Below are 12,859 nucleotides of genomic sequence, written 5' to 3'. Positions count from 1 at the left end.
AAAGACTAAGCTTTAAGTATTAGTGATAGCTTTTTCTGTTAAAATCCTTTTCTGTCTTTCTCAAATGTACTGTCCCCTTAGACAAAGACCAAAGAATGTGTTAAAATTTTTGAGTTGGCTCAGAGCTATCACGATGAACAAAGGTGAACTGTAACACAATGCCCATGGAGCTACAGATGTAAGTGTACAGCACATGCTCCTACAAGCAGCCCTGGCTCAGGGTTTCATTAAAGATGCTCTTTTGGTCACCTACAGATAGATGCATGACCTTCTGAATGATTAACACAGCTTTCTACGACATTCCACACAGGAAGCGTTACACATACCTCCTCACACAATTAATGAGTCAAAAGCTGGAGAACATTCACAGAAGCCCCCACTTCCTGAGTCCTGCTCATGTTCGGGGTATAGCTCATCCAAGTGCATACATCTGATTCCTGGGACATCTGTTTCAATGGGCAATGAATACGCCAATAATCAGGGGGGCTGCACGGAGTCAGGAGGCTTTGATTTCCAGCTCTGCCTCTTCTTACCTAGGTGACCCTAGATAAGTGACAAAACCTACCTGAACATCTCTGTCTTTGGTTTTTTTTTTTTTTTTTTTTTTTGACAGAGTCTTACTCTGTTGCCTGGACTAGAGTACCGTGGCGTCAGCCTAGCTCACAGCAACCTCAAACTCTTGGGCTCAAGCAATCCTTCTGCCTCAGCCTCCCGAGTAGCTGGGACTACAGACATGCGCCACCATGCCCGGCTAATTTTTTCTGTATATTTTTAGTTGCCCAGATAATTTCTATTTTTTTAGTAGAGACGGGGGTCTCACTCTTGCTCAGGCTGGTCTCGAGCTCCTGAGCTCAAACGATCCTCCCGCCTTGGCCTCCCAGAGTGCTAGGATTACAGGCGTGAGCCACCGCGCCCGGCCCTTTGGTTTTTTCTTTCTGTAAATGTGAACAACACAAATAGTGTTTATAGAGAGAAATATATGGAATCTTATTTGTATAAATATTGGAGAGTTATCTTCCCCAAGCCTCAATTTTATCATGTATAAAAAGATGACCAGATAGATTTTTTTGCAATATCTATGCTAGTAATAAAATCCTGTGATCCAAGAACTTCCACCTGCAGATGAGGGAATAACAGGATCTGGACTTATCTTCCTGCCAGAAAACCAACTATAAAAATAGACAAATACATGAAACCACTGGTTTCATACAGTGATCAAGCAGCACACGATTGTAATATGCAAAAGAAAGGAAACAACGTGAGCTCTATCACTGCCCTGGTTTTCTGCAAGACACATCCCACACCACAAAACAGGGAAAACCACCAAGCAAATCATGGTGGTCTCACTAAGTTGATAAGACAGAAATGGGTATAAGATGTCTAAAGCAAGTGGAAATTGTGAAAAGGAGACAGCTAAACAAAAAAAGCCCCAGAAATGTGACAGAGTTTCCTTGAGTCTTTGATGAATGCTAAAACACATCAGTATAGGATGGCAGTCCATGAAGTTAGGTAAAGAACAACCAGGGAACTGTGAGCTGAATGGTTCTCAAGAGTTCACAAAGAGCTGAGAGGAGTTGGAGTTACTCCCAGCTAGAGTGAAAAGCCCCCAAAACATTCATTAGAAACTTCAGAAGGGCTGCACCTTAGTAGTGAAGCTAAACTATCCCTACAGCAAAAGCTATTTAAGGTCTGCCCTAAAGTTTAAAAATTAGCTTCGCAATAGACATAGAAAGAGCATTTAAAAAAAATTCTTTGTGATAAAAACACTCAACAAACTGAATATAGGGAATGTCCTCAACCTAATAAAGGCCATCTAGGAAAAACTCACAGCTACCAGCATACTTAATGAAAGACTAAAAGCTTTCCCAAAATCAGAAACAAGACAAGGATGTCCACTCTCACCACTTCTATTCAACACTGTGGTGGAGGATCTAGCCATGAAAATTAGTCAAGAAAATGAAAGATATTCACATTAAAAAGGGAGACGTATACTATCTCCATTTGCAGATGATGTGATTTTTTATATACAGGAAAACCTAAGGAATCCACTGAAAAAGTATTAGAACTAATAAACAAGTTCAGCAAGGTTGCAGGATACAAGATCAATATATAAAAATCAATTGCATTTCTATACATCAGCAATGAGCAAATTAAGAAAACCATTCCATAGTTGTTAATTTTCTGTTATATGAATTTTATTTTAAAAAAAGAACAATTCCATTTACAAGAGTATCAAAAAGAACAATATACTTAGGAATAAACTTAATAAAAGAAATGCAAAATGTACACTCTAAAAACTACAAAACATTGCTGAAAGGACCTAAATAAATGGAAAGACATCTCATGTTTACAGATCAGAAGATTTACTATTGTTAAGATGCTAACACATTCCAAATTGACTTACAGATTCAACACAATCTCCATCAAACCCCCAGGTGAGTTCTTTGCAGAAACTAACAAGCTGACCCTAAATTCATGTGGAAATTCGAGAGACCCAGAATGGCAAAATGATCTTGAAAAGGAAGAACAAAGTTGGAAGGCTCAATTTTCCCAATTTCAACACTTACTACAAAGCTAAAGTAATCAGGACAGTGTACCTTAAAGACAGACATATAGACCAATAGAATCAAATTGAGAGTCCAGGAATAAACCCTCACATTTACGGTCAACTGATTTTTGACAAGGGCTCCAGGACCACTCAGTGGGAATAAGAATAGTCTTTCCAAGAAATGGTGCTGAGACACATGGATATTCACATGCAAAAGAATAAAACCGGACACCCATCATATAAAAAAATTAACTCAAAATGGATCAAAAACTTAAATATAAGGCCGCCACACCTGTAATCCTAGCACTCTGGGAGGCCAAGGCAGGAGGATTGCTTGAGCTCAGGAGTTCGAGACCAGCCTGAGCAGGAGCGAGACCCTGTCTCTACTAAGGTTGTGGTGAGCTATCATGACACCACTGCACTCAAGCCTGGGTGACAGAGTAAGACTCTGTCTCAAACAAACAAACAAACAAAACCAAAAAACAAAAAGCTAAGCTATAAAACCTCTAACAGATAGTATAGGTGCAAATCTCTGTGACCCTAGTTTTCTTAGATATGACACCAAAAGCACAAGCAACAAAAGAAAAAAATAGATAAAATGAACATGATCAAAATTAAAAACTTTTGTCCTTCAAAGGACACTATGAAGTGAAAAAGTCCACAGAATGGGAGAAAATATTTGCAAATCATATATCTGATAAGAAACTTGTATCTAAAATACATAAGAAACTATTACAACTTAATAAAAAAAACCCCACATAATCCAATTAAAAAATAGGAAAAGGATCTGAATAGATATTTCTCCAAAGAAGATAAACAAATGGCCAATAAACACATAGAGTGGACAGGATAAGACAGGGTGGCTCAACATCATTAGCCATCAGGAAAATGCAAATCAACAGAATAATAAGATACCATTTCACACCCACTAGGACGACTATAACAGAAAAGACAGATAATACCAAGTGTTGGTGAGGATGTAGAGAAAATGGGCCCTCATGCACTGCTGGTGAGAATGTAAGATGATAAAGCAACTCTGGAAAACAGTCTGGCAGTTCCTCAAAAGGTTAAACACAGAGTCATAGCATGACCCAGCAATTCCACATCTAGTTATAGACAAAAGAGAAATGAAAACATATGTCTACAAAAAAACTTGTACATGAATGAATGTACATTCATTATGTACAGCATTATTCACCATAGTCAAAGAGTAGAAACAATTCAAATGTCTGCCTACTAATGAATGGATAAAATGTGATATACACATACAATGAAATATTATTTGCCAATAAAAATAAATGAAATAATGAAACATGCCACAACATGGATGAACCTTGAAAATATGCTAAGTGAAAGAAGTCAGTCACAAAGGACCATATATTGTATGATTCTTATTTATATAAAATGTTCAGTAGGACACAGCACAGCGATTATTGGGAAAAAAAATGTTCAGAACAGGCAAATCTATGGAGATAGAAAGTAGATTAGTGGTTATCTAGGGATGGGGCCGGAAGGGCTGAAGGGTGACACCTAAGAGATGAAGGATTTCTTTTGGGGGTAATGAAAATGGTTTAAAATTGATCCTGGTGATGGATGCACAAATCTATAAATATACTAAAAACACTGAATTGTACATTTAAAATGGGTAAATTTTGTGGTATGTGAACTGTATCTCAATAAAGCTCCTTCGGAAAAAAGTAGCCTCAGAAGGATCAAGTCAAACAAGTAACTTAATGGCCTACCAGAATAAAGCCCAACATTACCTAAAGGAAGACAACAAAATCTATATAAAATTCCATCCCAGGTCATAAAACAAGTCTCAATTAATTTAAAAGAACTGAAATCAGAATATGTTTTCTGACTGCAACATAATTAGTTTAGAAATCAATAACAGAATTTGTCAATTAGACCTCATAAAGCCTAAGGGAAAAAGAAATCAATAACTGAAAAATATTTCTAAAATCCGCCAATTATAAAATCCCTCTAGGACAAAGTCGAAATCATGAGGGAAATTAGAAAATGTTTTGAATATAATGAAAAAAGAAAACGTATCAAAAATTTGTGGGATACCTCTAAAGCAGCACTTAGTGGGAAATTTACATATTTAAAGTCTTATATTAGAAAGGAAGAAAGGTCCAAAATCCCATGATCCTATAATTATATACAGTAATGTACCACATAATGACGTTTCAGTCAATGATGAATCACAGACATAATGGTGGTCCCGTAAGATTATAATGCCACATTTTTATTGTACTTTTTTTAAATTTAGATATGTTTAGATATACAAACACTTAACCATTGTGCTACAATTGCCTACAGTGTTCAGCACATTAACATGCTGCACAAGTCTGTAGCCTAGGAGCAAGAGGCTATACCATATAGCCTAGGTGTGTAGGAGGCTATACTCATCTAGGTTTGTTAAGTATAGTCTATGATGTTCACACAATGACAAAATTGCCTAATGACATGTTTCCCAGAACATATCCCAGTTGTTAAGTGACCCATGACTATAATTGTAAGTTCCTCCCAGAGGTTTAACAGACTGTCTTCCTAAGTGCGAAAAGACACCAAGAAAAACAATACTTAACATTTATACTTAATCTAATTTTCATAAATCTATTTCAAGTGACCGTAAAATATTTCCACTTATATGCTAACTATAATTGACATTTTATTTTGCTTTGTTATTAATATTTTAAATTTCTCATCAATTCCCTGAAAGCTTTTAAACTACTAAATTGCTTTTAGGATAAAGTCCAAAACCATTCTCATGACCTGCCCTGGGTAATCAAGCCCTGCCTACTGCCATAGCCTATTTTTGTGCCACCAGAGCTCCCTAAGCTGTGACCAGTACAGCCTTCTTTATGATCATCCAAAGAGTCGAAAATGTTTCCATCTCTGCCAGGAGTATTCTTCTCCACAAGTCTCATTGACTAACTCCCCTTCATCCTTTAGTCTCTGTTTAAAATCTCCCCAATCCCTACAGCAATCAGAACCCCACTTTATCTCTCTTCACACTATTTACCCCTTTTTAAAACTGAGATAAAATCCACATAACATAAAATTCACCAATACCATTTATTTTTGCTTCTTGGTACTTGTAATCTCTTTAAATCATATTTACTTGTAATTTTTTGTTTGTTGTTTTTTTGAAACGTGGTCTCACTCTGTCACCCAGGCTCCGGGAATGCAGTGGTGCAATCATAGCTCACTGCAGCCTCAAATTCCTGGGCTCAAGGGATCCTCCTGTCTCAGCCTCCCAAGTAGCTGGGACTACAGACAGGCGACCACATCTGGCTAATTAGTTGTTCAATGCTTGACTCTCTCTCCACGTAATTCCACGTACAGAGAGCACAGCAGCAAGACCATGCCCAGTTACTGTACACTCAAAAATTTAAGAGGGTTGATCTCATGTTAGGTATTCTTAGCACAATAAAATAAAACTTCAAAAAAAAAAAAAGAATATCAAGTCAGAAATATTACGTTCTGATCTAGAGATCAAAAGTAACATTTTAGAAAGTTATTCTTTTTTTGTGGCTATAGTGGCTCATGTCTATAATCCTAGCACTCTGGGAGGCTGAGGTGGGAGGATGGCTTACGCTCAGAAGTTTGAGACCAGCCTGAGCAAGAGCGAGATCCCATCTCTACTAAAAATAGAAAAATTAGCCGGGCGTCATGGCGTGAGCCTGTAGTCCCACCTACTCAGGAGGCTGAGGCACGAGGATCGCTTGAGCCCAGGAGTTTGAGGTTGCTGTGAGCTATGACGACACCACTGCACTCTCTACTGCAAGACTCTGTCTCGAAAAAAGGAAAGTTGTTCTTTTTAAATGGACCTTTAATTTAAAACAGAATAAAGGAGTCTCCTGTGGATTCCTGGAACAGTAAATACTCATTTTAAAAAATTTAAATGTTTTTAATTAATAAAAAGAGTCTACTTATTCATCCCTCTAATGCCAGGGCCTAGCACTGTGTCCGGAACACAGCAAGCCCTCAAACACTTATCATATGATGAATGGCGCCATATTTTGCTTATATAATGGTATTCCCTTGGGCTATACTGAATTCAGGCTTCCAGACCAGCGTGAAACACAGAAAAACAGTCAAGAAAAGGGAATGACTTCCGCAGCAGATACAGAGCCTCTGAGGACTGAACAAGTACATGCTAGTGAGACCTGAGGATTTTTGCCTTAATCCTGTATTTATTCGTCAGTTCACCACACAGATAAAAGCAGTGTTTTGGCTGGCTTGGCAATGCTCATGAAACGCCAAGCTTTTTTCCAACATGCCAACATATAGGAGAGAGGAAAATACAAAAATAAATAAATAAATGTAATCAGGAAGATGAAATGCATAAATTTCACAACTAAAATCAATGATGGGGCCGGGCGCGGTGGCTCACGCCTGTAATCCTAGCACTCTGGGAGGCCGAGGCGGGTGGATCGCTCGAGGTCAGGAGTTCGAGACCAGCCTGAGCAAGAGCGAGACCCCGTCTCTACTAAAAATAGAAAGAAATTATATGGACAACTAAAATATATATATACAAAAAATTAGCCGGGCATGGTGGCGCATGCCTGTAGTCCCAGCTACTCGGGAGGCTGAGGCAGTAGGATCGCTTAAGCCCAGGAGTTTGAGGTTGCTGTGAGCTAGACTGACGCCACGGCACTCACTCTAGCCCGGGCAACAGAGTGAGACTCTGTCTCAAAAAAAAAAAAAAAAAAAAAAAAAATCAATGATGGGAACAGCTGCTGGTGGAAGACATTAGAGGCAACTACATCTCCAACGAGTGCAGACTACAAACACACACAGCGAAAAAGAGAATCTGCAGTAAGCAGTCAGAAATAGAACATTTCCACTTCTGGGGGAGCAACAGTGACGCAGACAGGCACTGAGGGAGACTCTAAGGACACAGGGAGAAGGCAGCCTCAGAAGAAATCAACACTGCTGACACCTTGATCTTGGACTTCCAGCCTCCAGAATGGTGAGAAAATAAATGTGTTGTTTAAGCCACCCAGTCTGTGGTACTTTGTTACGCATAAACTAACAGTTAATGCGGCGAAATTACAGGTAAAAACTTTTCTTCTTCTAATGTCTTCTTAAAATATTTTAGCGTTGATTTAATAATAATGGTTCTGGCAACATGAACACTCTTTGCCCACCCTCATTGTCTCACCTCTCACTCTGTGGATGGCTCTTTTTAATATGGCCTCACAAAGGAAAGGGACAGAGGATGGGAAATTTTCAGCTTCGTGATGCTGAAAAAATACCAACACCATGATTTTTACTCCATGGCAGACCGTTATAAAGGACAGACTGGATCACCATGAACTCCAGAAAGCCTACTCCCTATAAGTACCTAGCCACCAATTCCTCCAACCACAGATTAGTGTTAAAAAGCTCACCTTGGCCAGGTGCGGTGGCTCATGCCTGTAATCCTAGCACTCTGGGAGGCCGAGGCAGGAGGATTGCTCAAGGTCAGGAGTTCGAGACCAGCCTGAGCAAGAGTGAGACCCCGTCTTTACTAAAAATAGAAAGAAATTATCTGGCCAACTAAAAATATACATATATAGAAAAAAAATTAGCTGGGCAATGGTAGCGCATGCCTGTAGTCCCAGCTACTCGGGAGGCTGAGACAGTAGGATTGCTTAAGCCCAGGAGTTTGAGGTTGCTGTGAGCTAGGCTGACACCATGGCACTCTAGCCAGGGCACAGAGTGAGACTCTGTCTCAAAAAAAAAAAAAAAAAAAAAAAAAAAAAGGCAAAAAAAAAGAAAAAGCTCACCTTCTGAAGCACCTATGTCTAGCAAGGAGCGATCAGCTTGTCCCTAATGCCTCCGTGCCATTTAAACATCAGATTCATAGTTACCTAAGATACCTCAGGATTCTGGCATTCTAACTGAAGAAAAGAGAGAAGACATTTTATTTATTTATTTATTTATTTTCTTGAGATAGGGTCTTGCTCTGTCACCCTGGTTAGAGTACAGTGATGTCATCACAGCTCACAGCAACCTCAAACTCCTGGGCTCAACAGATCCTTCTGCCTCAGCTTCCTGAGTAGCTGGGACCACAGGCATGCACCACCACACCCAGATAATTTTTCTATTTTCTGCAGAGATGGGGTCTTGCTCTTGGTCAGGGTGGTCTCAAACTCCTGAGCTCAAGCAATCCTACCACTTCCGCCCCTAAAATGCTAGGATTACAGGTGTGAGCTACCACACCTGGCCAGAAGACATTTTAGAACATGGGGAAAGGACTCTGATCAAAGCCTCCTGAGGATGGAGAGAAGAATGGAACAGCACGGAATGCTGCCTACTTTGCTCTGCCCAGGACTCTCAGTGTCCCAGGATTGAGGGCTCCACTGGTTTGATACAGACCAAAGGAAGAGAAGTGGGAACAGATCACCAGATTTCTGAAGAGAGAGAAAGAGTAACCAGGCAGAGCCAGGAGGAAGCCTGGGAGGGGTGGCTCAGATACTCGGAAGGCAGGTGAGAACCAGGAAAGTAAAGCAAGACCCACAATAAGATAGAAATGAGAGGGAGGAAGTCTAGAAGCCAACTGTATGTAGAGATCGCAGTGCTGAAAAGCCTCTCTTTCTTTCTTTTTGTTTATTTTTCTCCTCTCATCTTTCTCCCAGAGGGAGAGGGCTTGGGTAGGACTTTGTCCAGAGGGCTTCACAGACGGTGTCCCTTGAGATGGTCTCCAATCTAGGGGGTGGGGCTCACAGGTGGGACCCCAGTCTAAGGTGCAGCCTGGCAGGAAAAAGCTCAGACATGGATCAGAGGACAGATGTCCAAGGATCTTGGGTTTGGCTCTCTGAACATAGAAGAATCTGTAGATGGGATTTCACTGGTTTATTCAAGGAAAGAAAGGAAAAAAAAAAGAGCAGATGGGAGACTTGCAACAAGTCTGACTTATTGCTGGTCACCTCAGCAACCAAATTAGAGCAGTTTCTTATCTACATGGCCTAGTACATATCAATAAACAGTGGGAGGCCAGGAGCCGGGGCTGACGCCTGTAATCCTAGCACTCTGGGAGGCCAAGGCAGGAGGATCACTCGAGGTCAGGAGTTCGAGACCAGCCTGAGCAAGAGTGAGACCCCGTCTCCACTAAAAATAGAAAGAAATTAGCTGGACAACTAAAAAATATATATAGAAAAAATTAGCCGGGCATGGTGGTACATGCCTGTAGTCCCAGCTACTCAGGAGGCTGAGGCAGGATTGCTCAAGCCCAGGAGTTTGAGGTTGCTATGAGCTAGGCTGACGCCACAGCACTCTACCCTGGGCAACAGAGTGAGACTCTGTCTCAAAAAAAAAAAAAAAACAGTGGGAGCTCAATAAATGTTTTATAAATGAAAGAGTAAATTAAGCAATTAAAGAAAAAGTAAAATCCACTGAGTACTGACAGGCTTGGTTTCACAGCTTGGGATTAGAGTAGATGACTAGAATAAGCAAACACAACTGTGGCAGGTAGAAGGGCAAAAGTAGGGAAGGTTATGTCATTAATGTACCTAAGTGCCACTAAAAGCAGGTCAGAGCTGCCTGAGTTACCAATGTCTGAGCTGAGATGTTGGGTCTGGTTCAGCAAACTTAGCCTTTCTTGGGTCAACTCTATCTAGATGAAGCTTCACTCAATCCTCTGACCTCTCTCTGGAAGAAAGGAGGAGAGAGAAAAAGAGAAGCAAAGGGGAGAAAGGGAGGGAGAGGGATTGGTTTTCAACACTCATCTCTCCCCTAAGTTTCCATCTTTATTACCCCAGGTGGGTACTCAGAAATTCCTTTACTCTTAAGTACCTCAAGAATCTTTTCCTTAGGAATCTATAGGCTTCTTGTCAATTGTTTTAAAGTAGAGGAATGCAGTAAGATACATGTTATAGGACTAAACAATAACAGTGATCCCTAATCAAGTCTCAAGATCCTAGATGGGGATGACGGGAATTCATATATACTTGATGGGATCAGCCTCTTCTATGGAATAAGTTGTTTCAGGGGTCCCCAAGACCACCAACATATATATATATAGTTGTGCTTATAGCTAAATTTTATTATAGTGAAAGGATATCAGCAAGGGAAATGGACACAGGTGGAATCTGGAGAAACTCATGCACAGCTTCCTTATGTTCTCTTCCTCCTGGGAGGGTACACACCAAGCTTGCTCCTTTGCACAGCAGCAAAAACTGCAATAACGTGTGTGCAATGTTTGCACCTATAAAGTCCATTAGAGACTCAATGCCCAAGGTTTTTAATTTGGGGCTGGTCATGTAGACACCATCTCCCTGACAACCAAGATTCCCAGAAGGAAAGCAGGTGTTCAACATAGACCATATTGTTTGTAAAAAGAATCTACGCACAGCAAACCACATTCATCAGTTAGGGAATTAGGGGAACTGTGCAAGTGCCAAGTTCCCAGATGCCAGCCAAGGGCCAACCTTGTAAGCAGGCCTTTGTAAACACAGCAGCCTCAGACCTGCTCTGTTAACTCTTCTGCACAGAAGCCATTGGTAAATGTTGCCAATGAGACTGAAGTACCTCCCAAAGTAAGTGGCACTAGGGAGCTGCCAACTGAGGCTGTGTTAATTGTAAAATATATCGTAATCTTGACAACTGAAGCAGTTATGACAAGATACAAAGCTAACAATGTTGTAATTACAGAATGTTCTTATGACTCGTGAACAGAGTTGAAGAAGCCAAGTTGAGCTCAAGGTGCTCTTTTCAGCTACTGAATGGGAAAAGGTGCTACCACTGATAGGCTGCAGGACCATCTTCTTAAAGATCATCCAATTCCCTGTAGTCTCTTCTTTCTTTTCCCTGAATCCAACAAACTTCTGATATGCTTTTTGTCCTCCTACTAAAAAAAGAATGTGCTGACTAGTTGCCATGCATTTGATTTAATAAACCAGCACTACAGTCCGTTAGTCAGGCCCATCTAACTATAACAGTGATCATTCATTAGGTACCCATATGCCTTTTTGTTGATTTTTATAGACTGCTATCAAGGACTGTCTTGTTTTTGACAGGAGAAAACAGAGGATCAGACTGGGGAGCTGACCTACCCAGAGTCACACTAGTGTAAGCAAGTGATAAGGGATTTGAATTCAGACGGTCCTATCTCCCACACTCATGTTCTTTCCATTCTATTGTACTGCCTCTTTAACCAGAAGTCAGGTTAACATCAGTCTGCCAGGACCTGCACACCTAGCAGGTGAGTGATAAAATCAAGTTTGAGAACCTACAAAGCCAAAGACCAGGTCACTCCGTCAAAGTGCCTAAAACAGTCTTTCAGCTTCACCCATTACCAGAGCCACAAAACCCAATTTAGTCGTGGCTCTAAAGTCTGTGTTCTTTCCACGATCCCAGGCACACGTCTTCTCCCAAGATAAGGATTCCTCTGGCAGGAGTTTTCCCTTCTCTTCTGAAGCAATCCTGAGTTCAGTTCTCTGCCCAGTGACAGTTCACTCCCTCTTCCCTGCCACTGTCCCTTCTCCAAATGCACAATCTTTTACCCAGTCTAACGCCCCCAGCCTTGGAAAATTAACAATGCGCAGTCGGTTTTCAGTCCAGAAAGCACTTTAAACACAGTGTTTCCTCTGCCCGCCACCACAATCTGGTGAAGGGGGCAAAGCAATAAAAAGCATCCCCATTTGAAGTGAGAGGCATCTCCCCAAGGTCATGGAATCAAAAACAAGGGAAATCGCGACCAGAGCCACAGCCTTTGACCGCTGGTCCTCGGCTCATCCCACTGCTTCTCATTGACGCCCACGTTCCAGCCCCTGCGCTGTCACAAGATGCCCCCTCGGCCCGTAGCTCACGTCCCTCCCACGCCCACCCACTTGCAGCGTCCCCGCCTGCCCTGTCGACCCCTCCCCACGGCCCCCTCTCTTCACTAGCCCCATCTCCCCACGGGTCTCCTCACCTCGCCAGACCCCTCCCCTGAGAAGCTCCCTCCCGTCACAAGCAGCTCGCGACCCCCGACTCAGCCTCCCACAGACCCTCGCCCCGCCTTCCCGCTTCGCCGCCCCAGGCCCCTCCTCCTGTCAGCCGCTGCCGAGGCCGCCGAGGTTACCTTCTCCAAGGATGCTGGTCTCTGCACTGCCAGGGAGCGGGCCAGTGACAGGACCGTATTGAAGTAGAAACCTCGCGAGGCGCTGGAGCTGGAGCCGGAGCCAGAGCCGCCGCCGCCGCCGCCTCCCCGGGCCGCGGCCGCCGCCATCATCGCGCGCGCCGCGGCGCTGCCCGCCGGCTCCCCGCACTCGGCCCGCGAGCGCCCGAGCCCACGGCGCAGGCGCGGCTGCATCCGGCTTCCCCACCACGTGACCT

General features: G+C 42.3%; 1 protein-coding gene across 3 annotated transcripts in view; it reads right to left on the bottom strand.

Moving 5' to 3' along the window:
- PI4KA (phosphatidylinositol 4-kinase alpha) overlaps window positions 1–12,765 on the bottom strand; it is a 115,385-nt gene extending 102,620 nt beyond the window's left edge. For all 3 annotated transcript variants that reach the window (XM_069497273.1, XM_069497275.1, XM_069497274.1), the window contains exon 1: window positions 12,606–12,765. In XM_069497273.1, the coding sequence (XP_069353374.1) occupies window positions 12,606–12,755 (150 nt within the window). In that variant the 5' untranslated portion in view covers window positions 12,756–12,765. The remainder of the gene's footprint in view (window positions 1–12,605) is intronic.
- Between the last annotated feature and the right edge of the window lie 94 nt (window positions 12,766–12,859).

This window comes from Eulemur rufifrons, chromosome 21 (assembly GCF_041146395.1).
Source record: "Eulemur rufifrons isolate Redbay chromosome 21, OSU_ERuf_1, whole genome shotgun sequence".
Lineage (NCBI taxonomy): Eukaryota > Metazoa > Chordata > Mammalia > Primates > Lemuridae > Eulemur > Eulemur rufifrons.
The sequence above is the reverse complement of the archived record's forward strand: the minus strand, read 5'-3'. Positions and strand labels throughout refer to the sequence as shown.